The following is a 22,392-nucleotide window of genomic DNA, read 5'->3' on the forward strand; positions in this document are numbered from 1 at the left end:
GTATTTCAAACTTTAATTTGGATAATATTTATCCGAATCCATACATTATCAAACGATGTATAAGATATTTCAGATCCTGTCATATATTTATCCTATTCGATAAATATGTACAGATGACAAAGCGTAGCCAAGGTGCATTTATTTCACCGAAAACTTCATGATATAAGAATATATTTTCCATGAAATCATTGTCAAGAAAAATGGTTGGTTTTCATTTGCTTGATGGTTTAGGGAAATTAATCTCCTTCTTACCAAAAAAAGAAGTCGTTTATTCTCGATCTAAGCCTTTAATTTTCAGTTCATGGAAAATGTTTTCCCTAGATCGATTAGTCTTATGTCATTCAAATACCGGAAAGTCATAAAACAATTTTTCGAAAATGATTTTCCTTTGAACAAACGGACCCTATAAGGAATATAGATTCTTCCAAAATTTGGGTCATGATTGGAGAAATTATAATGTGAAATGGTAATATAAAAGCGCAACACACCAGTAGTCTTCAGAACTTTTGCTCATACATTTGCCCACTGTCATCCTTGATTTTTTTTTTATTCAATTTTCTCTCTCAACTATTAAAAAGTGAGTTAATGTATTCATTATTGTTAAAGATGATATGGAAAAAATATTCTTTTTTGTTTATGACTTACTACTATTTTTGTTCATTTCCGTGCCCGTGTCTTATTTATTTGTTTGATTTAGCTCCTGAATTGTTTTTTCAATTCTATACTCTTGCGCCATGTCAAATTTAGATTTAATCCCAACCCAAAGTCTTTATTAATTATGTCTCAATATCAAGACCCAAACATAACACGTTAATTAAATGGATTACACCACAAGAAACATTTAAGATATGAATTTTTTATACATAAAATGCTTACTTGTGTTTACGCGTTATAAATATTTCCAAATGTAGCCTAACCCAAAAAAAAAAAATATTTCCAAATGTATCAAAACACGTCGTATTAACACAAGGAACATTTTAAATCGTTTAACTAAACGAAGTCAGGCGGGTTATAAGTAAAAGAAAAGGGTCAACTCACACCAGACATGTTTATCATTCACCACGATCAAGCTTATACAAACACATTAACACCGGTAGTGTGTAAGTATCGTCAGAGGGTTGCTTCGAAGGTTATTGGTCCTCCATAAGGGTCATCGAGGTTTCTCTTGACTAAATAGTTGATGACTCTCACCGTATTCAAACGAAGACTGCTAGCTAGAGAGAAAGGACCGGAATACAATAGTTTAAGGAGAAAATAAAATGTAACATGATAATTCAGTAACTTCAACGGCAATCAGTGTGCGGATAAGCCGGCTAAGATGGGGATTGAAGGACCTCAGGAAGTTGTTTTTTTCTCGATCATATATACCCGACACGATGCTAAAACTGTGTTCTTAGCTGATAAGAATAGGCCCATTACTGGCCCTTGGTAGTATATATGCTTCTAATTAGTCGTTGGATGAAATCCTTTATTTACCCAAAAAGTTGACTCGCAAAGCGATATGAAGATTGGTCATCAGTACGTGGCTCGGTAAGAATTCGACAAACTTTATGAATCAACTTTTGTGTACGTATTTTAAGGAAGAGAGGGCCCTTATTCCCATCTACCATTTAGCATAGAGTTTGAATGCGTGTTACAGTTCTGCATGACTCCATGTTTGTGGAATTACTACCAACCTAAAACAACTTCCTTGCCCGTACCACCGGCAACTTCCTCCTCCTACTATGTGTGTTTCTCCGTCACCACAATTGACAAGGACTTGAGGATGAGCCCTTGCCAACCCCAATTCTCTCTCTTTCTCTCTCTATTATATGTGCGCTTCATCGCAGCTGCTATCGACGAGGACTTCAGGATGAGGATGAGCCCTTGTTAAGGCCAATTGACAATTCTCTCTCTGATCTCAAATTGTAGCAGATTACATGTCATAGACACGCCGGGTGGCTGGAGAAAATCAGCAACGGTGGTACCGCGAATTTTTTTTAACGTGAATAGAAAAAAAAATCTCGCCTTCGTTGCAAATATTCGTCACCGGCACAACTCCGAAGAAGCGCTCGTACACAGTCGCATCGCTGACGTTCAGTTCCGGATTGCCGTTGTCATCACATCGAGCACACACTTTCAAATGTTAATCATCTTCGGATCAAACAAAGAGGCCAACAAGGAAAAGTTCAAATGAATATAGTGACTCTGATTCGAAACATGAATCTATGAATTCGAAGAAAGAAAAGAAAACTGTCCGCGCTGACTAGAAAGTAACTGCTTTGTACACAATCTACGTTCTCTAAGCCCCTACAAAACGAGATCTAGCACCAACGGCGGCACGACCTTTCCTAAACGCAAGGTCAAGTCGTCCTCCGTCAGCGACGAGTTCAAATCCAAGCACATGACCCTCTTGCTGTTCGATTTCTTCAACACCGGCACAGGCTTTGTTGCGGCTGCCGCCGCCAAGCTCTCGGCCATGGCGGCACTGTGCCTCCTCATGTGACCGCCAAGGGCTTGGCCGATCGGGAACTCAAGGCCGCATATCGAGCACTCATGTGTCTTCAGCTTGGCCGGCGAGGAGTCCCCTACGCAGCCGAGGTGGAAGAGGTCGCCGGAGATCACCTTCGGCTTCTTGTGGCTGGCCCTGTGCCCTCCCAGCGCCTGGAAGGACGAGAACTCCCGGTTGCACGTCTTGCACGCGAACATCCGCTCCCCGGGCCGCAACCCGCGGTTCGTCGGCCACGGTGGCGAGCCGGCGCTCTGGCCGACTCGGGAGAGGAGCATCAAGCAGTTGGCCATGGCCAGGGCTTCGACCTCCGCATCCTCTCTGTCTCTCTTCACCATGTCTGCTGTAGCTAGAGAATGTGAAATCGAGGTGTCTCGCTTTTCTTTCTGGTTTCTTCTTTTGCTGCTGAGTTGGGATGACTGGCTATGAGAGTGTGCGGTAGAGGAGGTCTTATATATAGAAGGAGCGGGTGACCTATGCGCTTACGCTAACTGAAGTGGCGTAAACATGAAGGGGCAAACATGGGAATGTCGGCCGCCGCCAAAGGGAGAGCGAGGGTATAGCGCGTGAGGGCGCGCGTGAGGGTGACGGTGTGAAACTGAAAAATCGTCAAAAGTGAGCGAAGGCTGTAGTCGCTTTGACTTTTCTAGAAGCTTTGGCTTGCGCTGTTGGAGTTTGCCACGCAGTATTTTAATACTCTTCTTCCACGTACGTCGGAAACCAGTTTTCCTGAATTGGCTGATATTTTGTGGTTTTTTTTAATTAATTAAATTTAATGGAGGGAGGGAGGGAGGCAAATATGGAGTCCGGAAGGATTTGAATTTCAAAATTAGGACTTTCGGCTCTAATACCATTACTATGTAAAACTTTGTGAATCCATGGCCATCCGTTTTGAAAATTTAAACTGTTTAGACAAACGCATGATATGTGGTGACGTACTCCACTTTTTCAATGGAACTCACCGATCGATTTCAATGATATACATTATGGGAATACAAGATCAGGCCAGCGATTTGTCAAACCCGATGCAACAAGGATGAAAACTAACCAATACATTCGGAAGGAGGTGGAGAAAGTGGGAGGAGGGTTCATCCGAATTTGACGAGGCATCCGAGGCCAAGACCTAAGACACACGGTCATCATGTCAAACTTGTAATAACCGGCTAGCATTCCTTGCTCGGTCCGAGAAAGCTCGTGAAGTGGCTAAAAATCCCAAAAGGCGGGTCCATACGGTACGAGGGTGGGGTACTGGGAAGCAGCACGCACGCGCTATTGAAAGAACATGGGCAATGCGCCACCATGGGAACGATCCCCGCAGATCAGGACGACGTTTAGTGAGGGCAGGCAGTCATTGGGGACGTGACGCGACAGCGGCATGGCGGAGCGATGCGATAGAGGAAATGTGGAGCGTGAGTTGTGACGTCATTTGCTTATTATAAGTAGACACACTTGAAATTAATGGTCTATTTCTAGGAAAAATGAAAGCACGGCTCACTAGCTTCCCGATTCACGAGATCCTTTTGACTCCGGTTAATCCCCATAGATCTACATAATTTGCACGTCGAATAGGATAGGGATAATAATATGAATTATACCTAAATTTTGGTTTAATATGCAATATGGTTTATGATTCACCAATGATAGACGACGGCGATCGGCAGTGGCTAGAGATGACCGGCAACCTACAACGACCAGCAGTGACTAGCGACGACCAACAATCGGTGGTGATCGGCGATGACCAAGGGGGACGGCGGTGTCCGGCGATTGGCAACAGGTGGTGGACAGCTACGTCTGGCAACCAGCGACAACCGATGGACGGCAGCGACCGATGGACGGCGGCGACCAGCGACGACGGATGCAATCGGCGGTGACCGACAACCTCCAACTAGCCAGTGAACGGGTGTTAAATATGGGTTATGTAAATAGCCCATCATGACCCATTTTAACAATTTCAGCATTCACATTTCAAGAACCGTACAAAAATGCGAACCAGGTTGTGCCTAGCACGGTGCCTGGCCTAGATGCGACCTTCTAAATTATTCTCAATAGGCGAGTTGTAATTTGAATTAGAGCTCCATTGCATCTAAAACAAGCATAATCACGATAAAAAAAGAAAGTGCTTAATCACTTGACCATAAATTTTGGAATTCTACAAAAAAAATCTAGTGTATCAACGATTTTTATGGGTGCCACTGATGTGGTATGATTCAACCGATTAAATTTCCCCACTTATCGAAAGTGATGATTGCCCTTTTATTTTGAATTTTGAAATTCGAATATCATGAGTTATCGCCGTGTAAAATATTTTTTTGCTCCCAGTTACCCAACACTTTCCACAAGCGACTGAGCTTAGGAAACTTAACCAAGGGATGTTGTGCTGCTTCCTCACTCGGGTTCCTTTCTTCTAGTCTTCTTGTTTGAAACGCGGACACAAAGTTTTTATTGTCTTGGTCATGGAGGGGGGCGCGGGGGGCGAAACTTCTTTCCAACTGCCAAACCGCCTTGTGAGCGTTTGGTTTCCCACTGCCACTATCACTTCATACCTCGTCAAAACCATATTGTACGACCGTTCGATCACTTGGATTTAGTCTGCTAAAGTATCAGATGATATGGATCCCACATCCCACGTAGAATATCAGCTCGTGGCTCGTGGCAATGCATTCCTAGTCACACTCTTTGAGGAGCGGAAAAAGAGAACAATAATATGGAAAGTTCGTGCACGCGAATGCCTCTGGACAGATCAATCAGATGGAATCCCTCAAATCTGTACATGGACCATAATGCATTGTAAGTCACTTTTTGATTTTGTTTCTGCTAAGTTCTGGTCGCACATGTGCAGTACATTGGGTCGGTCACCTGTAATGTTTTCGTCTTTTATTGAGTCCCTACTTAAGAGGAAAGGAAACGCTCTTGTGTTTTTTTCTCAGGAGACTGTTCTTCTGCGCGTAACTTCAAGAAGGATGATGGTATGACCTTTGCATGCACTTGCTGCGAGCGCCTCCTAACACCGAACCTTCAACTTGCTCCTCTCTCTCTCTCTGACAGCGACTTGAACTTTTTTTGTTTGGTTCTCATATGGCCTTCCTCGCGTAAAAGCATGTAACTTTTTCATATGGATCTCGTTTTTTGGTGTTCTTTTGAACGTAGAATGGTAGAGTAATGTCTATTATTCAACGGGAGTGACTTCTAGTTCTAGCTTTCGGAGAAAGTGCAGATGACATGTGAGGTTTTCTTGCTCTAAACTTAACGCACCTCTCTTTGTGCCCATGCATGTTTTATCCAGTTTAGCCTTATTATGTTTGACAAATTTTAATAATATTTAACAATTATTTGAATTTTTAAATAATTTTTCTTTTTCTTTTCTTTTTTCATTTTTACATTTTTTTCTCTTTTCCTTCTTTAATTTTTTTTTTACTGTGGCTAAGGAGGGCCCAGCAAGCCTCGCCGGCCACTGGGCGATGCCGACAAAGGTTGTAGGGCCCTCGACTAGCCTCGCCCGTGGCCGCAAGGGTCATGCGACCCTCTGGGCGGTACTAAGGTCGCGAAGGCCATCATGACAATTGCAACCTCAACACCGCCCAGAGGGTTGTGCGACCCTCGCTGCCGCGAGCGAAGGTGGCCTCGCCTGCGACTTGTGAGGCCATGGCGAGTGTCGGCGGCCCTCGCTAGCGGCCGGTGAGGGCTGTCGGGCCCTCCCTGGCCACAGTAAAAACAAATTAAAGAAGGTAAAGAGAAAAAAAAAAAAAGGAACAAAATTATTAAAAAATTCAAAATATTATTAAAATTTATAGACGTCAGGACCCGCCGTACTATGTGGCACGGCTGGCATCCACGTCAGTGAATTTCGGCCAATTTGGACTTAATTGGTAAATTTTCAAAAGTTTTATGACTCAATTGGTAAAATTGAAAAGTTCATGACTAAATTGGCGAATTTACAATAGGTTTAAGACTTTTTGGACAATTTTCCCTATAAATTCTCTGCTGCAGGCACGCATGGGAACAAATTAGGCTCGACCAATGAGCTGTCTTGGGCTCGCCCATTGATCACCTCAATCAATTTATAAGTACCATTAAGAATCGATACTTCTTATGTGTCTATGTCGGAGTGCCCATTTGATGAAAGCATTTGCCGCTTTTAGCAACACGTCTGATCCATTAAAACGAGATCACCGTAAAAAAGGGGCGCAAGGGGTGGCATGACGTTCATCAACATGAAAGTAATGAAAGTGAGTCTATATCACAGCCGATGCTTTGTGCCCACTACCTATGGCAGCTTCATACCACGTTGTGCTAGGAAAATTATTAAAACAATCATAAACCTATTGTAAGGATGCCAATTCAACCCTCAATTTTCAATTTGGCTAATTCAGTCCCAAGTCTTTTGACGATTTGCCAACATAATCTTTTTGGCCAATTTTGGCCGGCAATCGCTAACGTAAACGTCCGTCGTCCTACGTGGCACAGCCGGCACTGACATAGACGAACTTGCAAATTATTTTTTAAATTTTATGAATTTTTTCTCTCTTTTTTTCCCTTTTTTTTTCCTTTTATCTCTTTTTTCCTAATTCCCTCTGTAGGTTGCTAGGGCCTCAGTGAGGGTCGGCGAGGACATTGCGGCCCTCGCAGAATCTCGTGAAGGTGGCCCTCTCCAGGCGACCCTCGTCAGCGCTCACCTGTGGCCAGTGACTAGTGGAGGGAATTAAGAAAAAAAAGAAAAAGGAAAAATCATTAAAAGGTTTAGGATTATATTGGCAAATCGTAAAAAGGTTTAGGACTAAATTGGTCAAATAGAAAAGTTTATGACTAAATTGGCATCCGTACAATAGATTTAAGACTTTTTTTTGGTGATTATCGCGGTTGTGCTTTCACATTCTTCCAGTTTTGATGAATGCCCAAGTCCAAGATCTCATGGAACAAATTTTAATTATCTGAAGCAAGTCAACCCACGAGCGGCAGATATTTCAGCATGCATGTTACACATAATACAGGGTTGATACATTTTAATTATCGTCGGACGTACTGCGTTGCGTGAAAACTTTATCTATTACATAATAGACTACCTTTGGAAATAATGCGCGCTCTGTAGTTTGCATCCAAACCGTGTTTGACAAGTTCTAGATGGAAAAGAACGGGTTTTCCTCTGGATGTATACTTGGACCAGTCGAAACGTTGAGCCTTACTTTTCTTATGTAGCTTCAGGAAAGGGCATTAACTCGCAGCAGTTTCGCAGAAAGAGAAGCCTAAAGGATTAGGAGAACGAGTTTTCCTTAAGCTTAATGTTCGTGTAAGATACACGTGAAAATGGTCGTGGGCTGGTGCAAGCTTGCCTTTGTGGAACCAAGTTGACAAATGTAAAGACTTGGATGCTCAACTGGCAGCCCAAGTATTAAAAATATAGAACAGAAGAAAGGTTTGAAAGCTCAAAACAAGGGGAAGAAAATATGATGTCAAAGATTGTGCATTTGTTCCAAACTTCCAATCTTAAGCTCCCTGGAAATCTTAATACAAGGTAGATTTCAAGTTATCACATGTTTCCAATGGGATTAATGCATGACAGAGGTCTTGCAGTGGCTAAACTCGTTCTAATAGATCATATCAATTGACATCGCAACAAGCCGGGAAAGATAGGACCGGATTTACATATTACGTGGTGGAGGCAATTTCAACCGTTTCAAAAACTTAAACTATTAGATAACAACGCGATTAATATTTTAATATTTCAATACCCATTTTCAAATGTTGGTTGGTCTTTGAACCGGAACTAACATGGAATTATCTAAAACTTTTCACGAAAGTACAATTAAGTGTTAAAACTTTTTAAAAAGTGTAATTAAGTCCTAAAACTCTCAAAAAATGCAAACAAATCCTAAAACTCGTCAAATTGGTTCAATCAAGTCGTTACGTTGATTGCAGAAAGTGATCATCCTCTCACTCATCTCGTTCAAACATATTATTTTGTTCATGTAACAAAGGAGAATATCCATGCCAAAATACAGTGACTATGATTCGAAATATAAATCAATGAATTCGAAGAAAGATAAGAAAACTGTCCGCACCCACTAGAAACTGCTTTGTACACAATCTACGTTCTCTAAGCCCCTACAAAACGAGATCTAGCACCAAGGGCGGCGCAACCTTTCCTAAACGCAAGGTCAAGTCGTCCTCCGTCAGCGACGAGTTCAAATCCAAGCACATGACCCTCTTGCTGTTCGATTTCTTCAACACCGGCACAGGCTTTGTAGCCGCCTCAGCGATGGCGGCCCTGTGCCTCCTCATGTGACCGCCGAGGGCTTGGCCGATTGGGAACTCGAGGCCGCATATCGAGCACTCGTGCGTCTTCGGCTTGGCCGGCGACGACTCCCCCGAGCGGCCGAGGTGGAAGAGGTCGCCGGAGATCACCTTCGGCTTCTTGTGGCTGGCCCTGTGCCCTCCCAGCGCCTGGAAGGACGAGAACTCCCGGTTGCACGTCTTGCACGCGAACATCCGCTCCCCGGAACGCGACTTGCGGTTCATCGGCCAGGACGATGGGTCGGTGCTCTCGCCGACACGGGAGAGGAGCATCAAGCAGTTGGCCATGGCGAGGGCCTCGACCTCCGTGTCCTCTCTGTCTCTCTTCACCATGTCTGCTGCAGTTAGAGAAATGTGAAATCGAACTTGTCTGCTGTTCTTTCTGGTTCCTTCTTTCTGGTTTGTATATGACAGCATGGGGTGCGGTGTTGGTCTTATATATAGAGAAGGGGGATGACCTGTTCGCTTTACGCTGCAAGTGAAGCGTCGAAAAGGCCCTCGGGGTTTTCTTGGGGAGTAAGCAGGGGAGGTCGCGTGACCACGAAGGGGCAAACGTGGCAATGCCAGCCGCCGCCAAAGGGAGGAGCGAGTATAGCGTGTGGCCGCGTGCTCGGACAGTGTGTGAAACTGGGAAGTCGTCACGAGTGAACGGGGGAGGCGGTAGTTGCTTTGACTTTTCTGGAAGGTTTCGCTCGCGCTGTGGGAAGTTAACCACGCAGTCAGAAAGGCGTGTGGTGTACAAGAAGTTCCGGACATTTTATCTCTTTTTTTATGCCCATAGAATTTTGCTAGTGCAATTCCAACCGTTGGGAAAATACATGAAGTCGGAACGTCCTCACCTAGGAGTGCGCAAGATGGACTGTCCAAATCGGGATCGGACCGGACCGGATCGACTGATTTGGTACGGTTCTCGGAAATATCGATCCGATTCCCGATTCCTAAAAGTGAAACCGGTTTTCGAGCGGTCTGATTCCCGGTTCTAGAGTAGGAACCGGACCGATAAATATATATTTTTCTAATTTTTTCATATATATATAATATATAATATATATGAAAAATATTTAACATTGATCCCATTGGAACCGATTGTTCAATTTTTCCATATATTATATATATTTTCCAATTTTTTTCCATGGCCCTATGGGATCAAATCAGAACTACAAAGGAAAGAATGGAACAATCGGTTCCCAGTTCACAAATAATATTTAATATTGGTTCCATTGGAATCGGATCGGACCATCGGTCCAGTCCGGTCCACGGTCCCACCGGTCCTAGAAACTGGAAACTGGTCCTCCCGGTTCGGTTCCCGGTTCTTGGGTTGGACCGGACCGGACTAGGAACCGCTCACCCCTAGGAATGGGCATTCGACCTCAATTCCATGTAAAATTTTATGGATCTCGCTATCATTGATCCTTAAAACCTAAACTATTTAATGAAAATATGACTTAATTACTATATAGATTTTGTTAGCACAATAGTCTTTAAGTTATCGTGAGCGTAACGGCATATTGTGAGCCATAAATTCTTGAAGGAGGGGAGCCCAACAACAATTTATAATTATTTATCTTTTTATTATTTTTTTGTGGTTCAGAACAGACTCTTATTGTCACAATAAATTAAAGGCCGTCACCCACGCATTTCTCTTGCTAATGCCGACATACTCTGCTTTCTTAATGCGACCCGCGAATCAATTCCCGCGGAACACGCTAAGGAACGCGGAATCGGGCCAATATCTCTCGCCCCGTCACGACGGGAGATGAAACTGACCGATATATTTCGGAAGGATGCGGAGGAGAAAGTAGGAGGAGGGTTCGCCAGAATTGAATGGATGATGCCATCCGAGGCCAAGACCTAAGAACACGATTGCATTTTTCTTACTCGGTCCAAAAAGCTCGCGAAGTAGAGCTAAAATTTAGCACATGGCGGGGTACAGACGAGCGTGAGGGGGTACTGGGAAGGTGTGAGTTGAGTGCTCACGCGCTGCGGAAACAACGTGGGGGCGATGCGGCAGCAACGAGGCGAATCGATGAAATAAAATAAACGTAACGTGGAGCGTAAGTTGTGACGTACGTCCCCGGCACAGCACTTGTTTAAAATGGACAAAACTCGCTATTGAATGGGTCCGTTGCTGTAGAAAATATTGATTATTGAATGCACGGCGCTCGCCTCCCCCCATTCACACGTATCTGAGAACATTTGACTCCGACCAATCTCCACGGGACGCACATAACTGAGTATCCAATTGGTTTTTTTGACGCGAGGCGATGAGCGTGTGGCCAGGATTGGCCACCCGTATCGCGCTCGGCGTGGATCGCCCGGCCCTTCTATAATTTGAAGTTTAACTTTTTGATAAAAAAAAAAGGTCATAAAAAACCTCCAAACTATGCCTACTGCGACACAAATATCTTAAATACCTTTTGACAAAAAAAATCTCAAATTATGCTCACTGTGACACGTTTACCCTAAACTTTTTCTTGCGGAATAAAAAACCCTAAACCTTTTCTTGCGGAATAAAAAACCCCAAACTTCTACCTGTATGGTACATTACCCTTTATCAAACTTTCGTTTGATGATTTTTCAGCAAAAAAAAAGTTTTATCTGCGGATGTTATGTCAACACTGTTTGCTTTTACGACATCCATGTAGACAGATTTTTAACGATTTTATTTACAGAATTTTGACGGAGGGTAAATATGTCATACGGGTACAAATTTTGAATATTGGTGTCACATAGAAAAATTTATGGTAAATGTGTCACAGTGGATATAATTTAGGATTTTTTGTAACTTTTGTAATTAATTTTTCCAAAGAATTGAATTTATATATTGAAATACTCGATAACAATTACAAGAAATAGAAATCGTAGTAATATTTAAGATAGATAAGACAATACATTATACATTCAGAACGATAAAGAATGCGTTGCACAACTGAAAACTTGCAAAAAAAACTTCTAAAGATTTTAGCAACCCTCTAATCTTGTTATGTCGACATCGTTAGTCCATCACTTCGGCTATAAGCAGTGGAGTACAACATCGGCACACGTATCTCATCGCATGCCTTCTTTCACATCTTGTACGTGGAATTCCACTTTGTCCTTGCATCTAGAGGGAGCTTGACTTCCTCGTCTCATGTGGAGGACCTCAAGCGCGACAACGATATTGTGTCTATTACTAGTGCGGTATGATTTAGCCGAATATATTCTCCCGCTTCGCCGAAGCGATGGACGATTGCCCCTTTTATTTTGAAGTTTGAAATTCGAGAAATGCGAGTATCCGGGTCATTCCCGTATAGAATACTTTGTTTCTTTTAAATCACCCAACACTTTCCAGAAGCGACTGACCTCGGGAAACTTAACCGAGGAAGGTCGGGCTGCTTCCTCACTTGTGTTTCTGTCCTGTCTTAATGTTTGAAACGCGGATATAACTTCTTCTTATCGTCTGGCGATGGAGTCGGGGGAGCGAAACTTCTTTCCAACTGCAAAACCGCCATTGAGCTTTTGGTTTCCCACTGCCACTCTCGCTTTATACCTCATCAAAAACAATATTGTCTGATCGTTAGATCACATGGATTAAGACTACTTAAACTGTCGATGATCATGGGTCCCGCATACGATATCAGCTGCATTCCCAGCCAGTTTTTAAGGAGCAGATAACAAGAAAAATGAAGGGAAACTTCGTGCACGCGGATACTCGAGTTTTCCAACTCAATCAGATGGAAATCCCTCAAATCTGTACATTGACATTTCGTACATTGCAAGTTCACTTTTTCTTGTTTTGCTTTCGTAGGTTCTGACCGAACATGTGCAGTATACATTGTCACCGTCAACTATTCTGAGTTCCTACCTAAGAGGAAAGGAAACACTCTCCGTTTTTTCTCAGGAGACTGTTCTTCTGCGCGTAACTTCAAGAAAATGGTTGAGTCGACCTTTGTCTGCACTTGCTGGGACCGCAGCCTTACACCAAACCTCTAACTTGTCTACAAAGCTCTTGTTGATGGCCTTCCTCGTGTAAAAGCATCATTACCTTTTCATATGGATCTCGTTCTTTGGTATTCTTTTGAACGTGAAATGGTGATTTGTAGTCGGGACCTTCAAGTGAGCGAAGGCTGTAGTTGCTTTGACTTTTCTAGAAGCTTTGGCTTGCGCTGTTGGAGTTGGACACGCTGTCAAGAAGGCAGTGTGTACAAGAATATCCGCACATTTTAGCTCTTTTTTATTCCCATAGAATTTTGCAAGGGCAATTCCCGACTGTTCAGAGAAGATTTGAAGTTGACACCTTCGACTCCGATACCATGTAAAATTTGATGGGATCACAACCATCCGTTCTAAAAACTTAACCTATTAAATGAATGCACGATTTAATTATTAGATATGCTAATCCCGCAAAAAATACCAAGGAATGTGAACATAAGCCAATATTTCTCACCTCGTCGCGATGAGAGATGAATTAACCAATATATTTTGGAAGGAAGTGGAGGAGAAAGTAGGTGGATGGTTCACCAGAACTGAATTGATGATGCATCCGGGGCCAAGACGTAAGAACACGGTTAATATATCAAACTTGTAATGACCCGCTTGCATTTCTTACTCGGTCCAAAAAGCTCACGAAGTAGTAGCTAAAATTACCAAAAGGCGGGTCCATATGATGAAATAAAGGTAACATGGAGCGTAAGTTGTGACATCACCGCACTCGTTGAAATAGACAAACTCGCTATTAAACGGTCCATCGCTGTTGTTTGATGATTATTGAATGCACGGCGCTCACCTCCCCGGCTTCCTAGTTCACACTAATCTTCCGAGAACATTTAGACTCGGACTACTCTCCACGGACGTCCACAATTGTGTGTTGATAGGTTTTTGGACACAAGGCGACGTGCGTGTGGCTAGGATTGGCCGCTCGTGTCGGGCTCGGCGTGGTTGGTCCAGCCCTTCTTTGATATGAAGTTTAATTCTTGCAAAAAAGTTGCAAACATGTACCTATGTGACATATTTACCCTTTGTCAATGTTCCATTAGATGATTTTTCGATCAAAATGACAACGTTTTTATTTCACTTAAATCACACGGGCGCTATGGTGACACTATTTGCTTTCCGGCATCTATATATGCAAATTTTTAACAATGTTCATTGACAGAACTTTGACCCCAATGTGTCACACACGTACAAATTTGAGATTTTTGGTGTCATGAAAAAAAGTTTAGAGTAAACGTGTCACGGTGGATATAATTTAGGGTTTTTGGTGGCTTTTGTCATTTCTTTTCCAAAGAAAAGAATTGAAAAGAGCTGAATTTAGGAATCGAAATACTCGATAAAAATTACAAGAAATGGAAAATATGGTGATATATAAGATAAATAAGACAATACGTTATACATTCAGAACAATAAAGCATGCGTTGCATTACTGGAAACCTACAAGAAGTCCCCAAAGATTTTAGCAACCCTCTAATCTTGTTATGTTAACAGCGGTACTCCATCACTTCGGTTATTAGTAGTGGAGTACAACATCGGCACCTATATTGCATCGCATGCCTTCTTCCACATCTTATCTGTGGAATTCCACTTCATCCTTGCATATGGAGGGAATTTCTTAACGTGGCTTCCTCGTGTCATGTAGAGGACTTCTGGTGCGACAACGATATTGTGTCCATTACTAATGTAGTGTGATTCAATCAATTATATTCCCCGCTTCGCCGAAGCGATGGATGATTGTCCTTTTATTTTTAAGTTTGAAATTCGAGAAATGCGAATATATGGGTCTATCGCCGTGTAGAATACTTTGTTTCTTTTTACTCACCCAACACTTTCCACATGGCGACTGAGGCTCAGAAAACTTAACCGAGGAATGTTTGTGCAGCTTCCTCACTTCGTGTTCCTTTCCTGTCTTGTTGTTTGAAACGCGGATATAACTTCTTGTCGTCTGGCGATGGAGTCAGCAAACCCACTCCGAGGAGCGGATGACAAGAAAAATGAATGGAAACTTCGTGCGCAAGAATACTCGTGTTTTACAACTCAATCAGATGGAAATCCCTCAAGTCTGTACATCGACCTTTAGTACATTGCAAGTCACTTTTTCTTGTTTTGCTATTGTAGGTTCTGATCTGACACGTGCAATACACCGTCACCGTCACCTATCCTGAGTCCCTTGCTTAAGAGGAAAGGAAACACTCTGGGTTTTTTCCCAGGAGACTGTTCTTCTGCGCGTCACTTCGAGAAAGTGGTTGACCGACCTTTGTCAGCACTTGCTGGGACCGCCGTCTGGCACCAAACCTCTTACTTGCTCCTCTCTCTCTCAGTCTCTGTGACAGCGACTTGAACTGTTCTTTTCTTTGGCTCTCGTTTATGGCCTTCCTCGTGTAAAAGCATCATACCTTTTCATATGGATCCCGTCCATTGGTGTTCTTTTGAACGTGAAATGGTGAACTGTTGCCTATTATTCAACGGGAGCGACTTCTAGTTCTAGCTTTCGGAGGAAGTGCAGATGAAATGCGAGGTTTCTTGCTCTCTGAAACTTAACGCCACCTCTCTTAGTGCCCATGCATGTTTTATCCAGTTTGGCCTTATTAACCTCAACGTGACATGGTTGTCTACTTCAAACATTTCAGAAGGAAAAGTTATTTTCCTTGCTCTCTAGGTTCACTCAACTTATAAATACAGCTTTAATATCTTATTCTGATCCCAACAACGTCCGAGCACGTAATTTTGATTCAAATGTATGAGGGTTAAAGCGAAGTTAATGACTAATCAACGAAAGCGTAACTGACTTACTTTCTAATTTCGATCCAACAACATCCAAGCATGTAATTTTGATTAAGATGTATGGGGGAGAAAGTGAAGTTAACACCCGATCAGTGGAAAAGCGATCACAAATAGACCTAATTATGGACTTGGCGGCACAGCGCGGCCCGACAATTTTGTTCCTATAAATTCTTTGCTGCAAGCGGGCATAGGAACAAATTAGGCTCGACCAATGAGCCGTCTAAGGCTCGCCCATTGATCACCTCAATTTATAAGTCCCGTAAAGAATTGATACTGCTTCCGTGTCTGTGTCTGTGTCGAAGTGCCCATTCGAAGAAAGTATTTGCTGCTTTAGCAACGCATCTAATCCATTAAAACGGGATCACCGTAAAAAAAGGGGCGCAAGTCATCCACATGCAAGTAATGAAAGTGAGTCTCTATCACGAGTGATGCTATAATGAACCCAAGTCTTACAAAAAAAAAAAGTGATAAAAATATAGTACATATGCTAATTTAATATTAAATTTTTTAATTTGGCTAATTTGGTCATAAACTTTTTGACAGTTTGCTAATGTAATCCTTCTGGCCAATTTGGCCGACAAAAGCTGACATAAACAATTTTCGTAATTTGTTTATAAATTTTTTGAATTTCTCTTCTTCTTTTTTCATTTTCTTTGCTTCCATTTTTTTCTTTTTTTCCTATTTCCCTCCGCTGGTTGCCAGGGCCTCGGCGAGGGCTAGCGAAGGTGGCCCTTGCTTGGTGACCCTCGTCGATGCTCGCCTGTGGCTAGTGACCGGTGGAGGGAATCATGGAAAAAAGAAAAAGGAAAAAGGAAAGAAAAGAAATGGAAAAAAAGAAAAAATTGAAAAAATCTTCCACATCAGTGATTCCACCCAAAATTGGTCGGAATAACTATATTGGCAAATCATCAAAATATTTATGACTAAATTGGCCAAATTGAAAGTTCAAAACTGAATTGGCATCCATACAATAGGTCTATGACTTTTTTGGTGATTATCGCTGATGTGCTTTCACATTCTTCCGGTCTTATTGAATGCCCGAGTCCAAGATCTTATGGAACAAATCTTGATGGAGCAAGTCAACTTACGAGTGGCAGATATTTCAACATGCATGTTACACGAAATACATGGTTCATACATTTGAAACGTTCTCTATTATATAATAGACTACCTTTGGAAATAATGCGCCCTCTGCAGTTTGCATTCAAAGTCCAAACTGTGTTCGACAAGTTCTAGATGGAAAAGAACGGGTTTTCATCTGGATTTATACTTGGACCAGTCGAAACGTTGAGCCTTACTTTTCTTACGTAGCTTCAGGAAATTAAGGGCAATAACTCACAGCAGTTTCGCAGAAATAGAAGCCTAACGGATTAGGATAACGAGGTTTCCTGAAGCTCAATGTTTGTCCAAGCTACACGTGAAAATGGTCGTAGGCTGGTACAGGCTTGCCTTTGTGGAACCAAATTGACAAATGTAAAGACTTGGATGCTCTCGATCGGCAGCCCAAAATATGAAAAAGAATAGAACAGAAGAAAGGTTTGAAAGCTGAAAACAACGGGAGGAAACTATGCTGTCAACGATTTTGCATTTGTCCCAAACTTCCAATCTTAAGCCCCCCGAAAATCTTAATACAAGGTAGATTTCAATTTATCACATGTTTCCAATGGGATTAATGCATGATAAAGGTCTCGCAGTGGCCAAACTTATTCTAATTGATCGAATCAATTAACACTGCAACAAACTAGGAAAGATAGGGATGGCTTACGTACTAAGTGGTGGGGCCAGTTTCAACCGTTTCTAAAAATTTAAATTGCCGAATGAAAACGCGATTTAATATTTTAATATTCTAATACCCCTTTTCGCATGCAGGTTAGACTCTAATCCAAGACTAACCATAAAAATATTTAATAAGAGAGACGAATAAGGAGTCCTAGAATGACTTAAAATCAGGACCTTCGCAGGACCGCTATCAATAGTTTCAAATATGTCGACGTACTCCACTTTCTCGATGCGACTCGTCAATTAACTTCTTTACACATCAAGGAATACAAAAATTAGGTGGATATTTCTCAACCATCATGGCAATCAGATGGAACTAACCAACATATTTGGAAGGAGGTGGAGAAAGTGGAAGGAGGAGGAGGGTTCACCAGAAGGTACCTAAGAACGCGGTTACATCAAACTTGTAAATTGCGACATCGACGCACCTATTAAGTTGGATACACCTGAAGGCTGAAGTTAGTGGTCTATTTGCTAGAAAATTTTTGAATGTACGACTCACGTGCTTCCCGTTTCACACGTATCCGAGATCATATTAATGACTAGGGCTGGTCGCCCGTGCTGAGCCACGTGTCAGGCCCGGCATGATCGGCCCGGGCCCTTTTTTGGACATAAAATTAATATTCTGAAGAAAAATTTAATAAAAAATTAGAAAATTTTATAAATTGCGATGTGTAAAATTATAAAAAAATGAGGAATTTCGCCTTTAATGGCCAGTTTCGCTTCTTTGAAGAACAAATCGCCTCCTTATTTACTAATTCGAGCGACATCATTGGAATGATGGGGTTGCAAGGTGGAGGAGAATCGCTGAACGCAAGGCATGGGTTTGCATTTTTGAAGACCTACAAGAAGTTTGTGAAAACTTTAGCAACTCTCCAATCTTGTGGTGTGAACGGCGAGAAATCGGCACTTATGCTATGAGTAGTGGAGTATGGCATCAGCACACCTATCTCATCACATGGCTTCTTCAACATATTGTACGTGGAATTCCACCTTGTTCTTGCGTCTAGAGGAAGTTCTCAATTTGCCTTCCTTGTGTCATGTTGAGGACCTCTAACTCTTGATTTCCAAGTACGATGGATTTAACGTATCGTACCCACCCATGTATGATAATAGAATCAACAACTAGCGGAGACCGTCTTACACGCACAAATTAGAGCAGTAGCACACGCACCATACATAGAAACAAATCCTATTGCAAACGGCATATAGCCATTAGACCAGGGAGGTGATAATGTAGCATTATCTAAGGTGATAGCTCAAGATTTTTTTGGAGGTGCTAAACTAATTGACAGTTGTCATTATTTCGGCAACCACATTTCAGGACCCATACGGAAAATATCAACTAGGCCGTGCTTGGCACGGTGCTAAGCCTAGGCGCGACCTTCTAAATTATTCTCAATAGGAGAGCTGTAAATTGAATTAGAGATCCACCGGATCTAAACCTAGATAATCGCGATAATAAAGAACCAAGCTCTTAATAACATGAACCAATTCTTTCGGAGACAACTTGTTACTTTATATATAATCTTGCGTAACGCCGATATCACAGGCGACACTGATGCGGTATGATTCGATCAATGAAACTTCCCTACTTCGCTGACGTAATGATCACCCTTTACGTGTATGTCGTCCGAGTCATCGCCGTGTAAAACACTTTGTTTCTCTCACCTACCTACCCAGCACTTTCCCCAAGCGAGCGACTGAGCTCCGGAGAACTCAATCGAGGAATGTTTGTGGTACTTCCTCGCTTCGTGGTCCTATCTTCTTCGTCTTGTTGTCTGAAACGCGGATACAACTGCTCCTCCATTGTCTGGTCATATGGAGTAGGGGGAGCGAAGCTTCTTCCCAACTGCCAAACCGCCTTCGAGCTTTTGGTTTCCCCACTGCCACACTCACTTTATAGATACCGTACATAGACCCGTTGCCAGTCACTTTCGTACGATGTTTCCTTCTTACACTGAGTCTGAGTCCCGACCTAATGGGAAAGGAAACGCTCGTGTTTTTTCTCAGAAGACTGTTCTTCTGCGCGTAACTTCAAGAAGATGGTTGACGAATTATCGTCTATCATTTCGACGAGAACGACTTCGAGTTCTTAGCTTTCGGGGAAGGTCCAATATGAAATGTGACGTTTTTGCTCTCTGAAATTTAACGAATCTCTCTCTCTCGCGCGCCCCCATGGGCTTTTTTATTCACTTCGGCGTTATTATCCTCAACGTAACATGGTTGTCTACCTCTATCGTTTCAGCTAATTATTAAACCTTTAGTTATCTGATTTCGATTCCAACAACATCGAAGCACCTGGTTTTGATTCAAATGTATGGTTGGGCAAATGAAATTAAGGACCGGTTAGTAGATGAGCGTGACTAACCCACGAGAGCGTAACCAACCCACGATCTATCTTGTACGTTGAAACGGCCAAACCTAGATTCGATATCACGCATAAAGGTACTTCACAAGTAGACCTGATCATGAGTCTGGCGGTTCGATCCCTCAATAAATTTTTGGTCGCGGGCAAACTTGGGCAGTAAATCAGGCCCGACCTATGAGTCCAACTCGTCCTAACCCGGCCCATTGGTCGCAAAAGAGAGAGAAGCCCTGTTTTGAAGGGGCGAGGGGGTTGATAAGGGATGAAATTATGATTAACATGAGGATTACATCGGCAACAAAAAGGTGGGGACGAAAAATAAAAGCAAGTGTAGAAAGAACCATCCGGAGTGCCCCTTTGGCAAAGAGCATCTGCTGCTCTTTTGGCAGCGCGTCTGATCCATTGATACGAGACCACCGTAGAATCACTCAAAATACATTGGGTCTCTTAAGACATGAGACTAATCCCACGGTACGATCCACCGTTACGATTTAGATAACGGGATCCATCCCCAAGAACGTCGCCTTTCGCTGAGACTCGCACCCGTGTTTTCTACGGTGTTACTTTTCTTCGCTAGGCCCCTGGTGTTCATACCAAGAAAGTAGCTTCGGCTGTGACCCGAACGCAAGTCTCGTGCGTGTGTTTTACTTTTTTCACCCACCACGGATGGCAGCTTCCCACCACGGTCGTGCTTCTACATTCTTCCGGCATTGCTAAATGCCCGAGTCCAAGATCTTATTGAGCAGATCTTACTTATCTGGAGCAAGTCAGATACTTCTACATGCATGTTGAACATAACACGCGGTTCGTAGACTATATTTTAGTCATTGCCGTACATGCTGCGTAGACACGTTTTCTATTGTATAATGCGCGCTCTGCACTCTTCCATCCAAACTGTGTTGGACAAGTTCTAGATGGAAAAGGACGGGTTTTTCCTCTGGACTCGTATGCTTGGACCAGTCAGAAACCTTATCCTAACTTTTCTTATGTAGCTTCAGAAAAGGGGCAACAACTCCCAGCAGTTTCGCAGAAAGACAAGCCTCAAGGATTAGGATGACGAGGTTTCTTGAAGCTCAATGTTTGTGTAAGATAATACGCGAAGAAGGTCAGACTTGAAAGCTCAAAACAACGGGAAGCAAATATGACGTCGACGAGACGAAACGAAACTTCCAATCTTAAGCTCCCTGAAAATCTTAATACAAGTAAGTTGCAATCGGAATAATTTAAATAACGGCCGAATTAATTTTAATAGCGAAAAAAGTTATTGGCTAGACTCGTTCCGACTGATTAAATAAATAAGTTGTCGTTCCAAAAAGCTGCGAAAGATGGGGCCTGTTTGATTAGCTTTTTAAGCATTAAAAACCGTGTCGGGTATTAGAATTAATGAAGTTAATCCATGTACATCTTATTTTTAAGTTTCTTCATTTTTTAAGAGTTAGAAGGGTCCCTTTCGAGGCAATGGAAGAGCGATGGACTTCGAGTTAATCCGAAACCTCACATTGCCCATTTCTATTAATGTCAACTTTTATCCACATCACGATTGTCGGCATAAAGAATAAAGTCCACCGAACCAACACGCGATTTCATTTAAAATGTATGTTAAAAAAGTCAAATTAAAAAGGATAAATGAACGATAATCGTGTCTAAATACGTATGTATGTACGTATGCTGGAGAGATTGAATTGGAATTGAAAAAAGATTCAGGCGACTTGCACTCGATGGGAGGCCCGGGGGTTCGAAAGCGCAAAAAGGCACATGTGTTGGGCCGGGCCGTGGTGCACCTACTCGTGACAATTGACGAAGCGAATTTCTTCGGTGATGGGCCTGGGCCAGGTCCAAATAGAAAATCTAAGGTCACGTGGATTTCTTCAATAAATTTAGGAAAAAGAAAAATTGTTTCGGCGAGAAAGTCACGAGCATTCATTTTTTTGCTGGTGTCGTCATCTCGGATATCTAGACTCTTAGCCCTATTTGTTTTATAATTCGAAAAAGGTAAAAGGGTATTTTTTTCCCCTTTTATGGCAAAAACTAAATTATTGCGTAAATTCAAATCAAAAGTCAAAATACGTCCACAAAATTCAGAGGGAGCGAACGTAGTCCAAACAAGCGATGAATATCAATTATCATACATGTAACACCCCACCTCACATGTAGGCTGGAATTTGGCCCGAGCTTGAAGAATGGAAATATGTAACTGGGTAGCCAAATAAGAGTTTGAAAAGATTTGAACTTGAGACCCCTTACTCTAATATCATGTAACAGTATATTTGCTTGTATTGCTCATTGTACATTTGTAAAATGTATTGCTTGAGAGAAAAAGAAAGGGAAGAATCTACCATACCCCTAATATTATTCTAACTAACGAACAAGAAGCAAATCTTGATTAATGATAGGGATACGCCAAATATTAAAAAAAGATAAAGTAAATCTTCAACAAGTGTTCCCTAATACTCCCCCTCAAGGTGATGCATGGAGGTCATAAATGTCCAACTTGCTAACGAGAAATGTAAACCAATCTTGACCCAACGTCTTGCTAAGAATGTCTACCAGTTGAAGTCTAATGGGCACGTGCTTGATTCTAATGGCCCTGCACTGTACATGTTCTTGAACAAAGTGACAATCAATTTTGACGTTCTTTGTTTGTTTGTGAAGTGTATAAGGCAACTCGGTTATCCCAATAACAACCCATCGCATTATTGTCTAGCAATACCCT

The 22,392-nt window shown here is 42.3% G+C and overlaps 2 protein-coding genes across 2 annotated transcripts; both read right to left on the minus strand.

Annotated features, from left to right (window-relative positions):
• Positions 1-2,169: 2,169 nt before the first annotated feature.
• Positions 2,170-2,905, minus strand: LOC130137776 (zinc finger protein ZAT8-like). Its single transcript, XM_056309968.1, has one exon. It carries the CDS (start codon positions 2,824-2,826, stop codon positions 2,290-2,292), a length of 537 nt encoding a protein of 178 aa, XP_056165943.1. The 5' UTR covers positions 2,827-2,905; the 3' UTR covers positions 2,170-2,289.
• A 5,518-nt stretch (positions 2,906-8,423) lies between these two features.
• Positions 8,424-9,180, minus strand: LOC130137591 (zinc finger protein ZAT12-like). The gene has a single exon (XM_056309228.1). It carries the CDS (start codon positions 9,107-9,109, stop codon positions 8,588-8,590), a length of 522 nt encoding a protein of 173 aa, XP_056165203.1. The 5' UTR covers positions 9,110-9,180; the 3' UTR covers positions 8,424-8,587.
• Between the last annotated feature and the right edge of the window lie 13,212 nt (positions 9,181-22,392).

This window comes from Syzygium oleosum, unplaced genomic scaffold (genome assembly GCF_021117445.2).
Source record: "Syzygium oleosum isolate NSW1041296 unplaced genomic scaffold, Sole_v2.1 Sole_v2.03, whole genome shotgun sequence".
In the NCBI taxonomy this organism is placed as follows: domain Eukaryota; kingdom Viridiplantae; phylum Streptophyta; class Magnoliopsida; order Myrtales; family Myrtaceae; genus Syzygium; species Syzygium oleosum.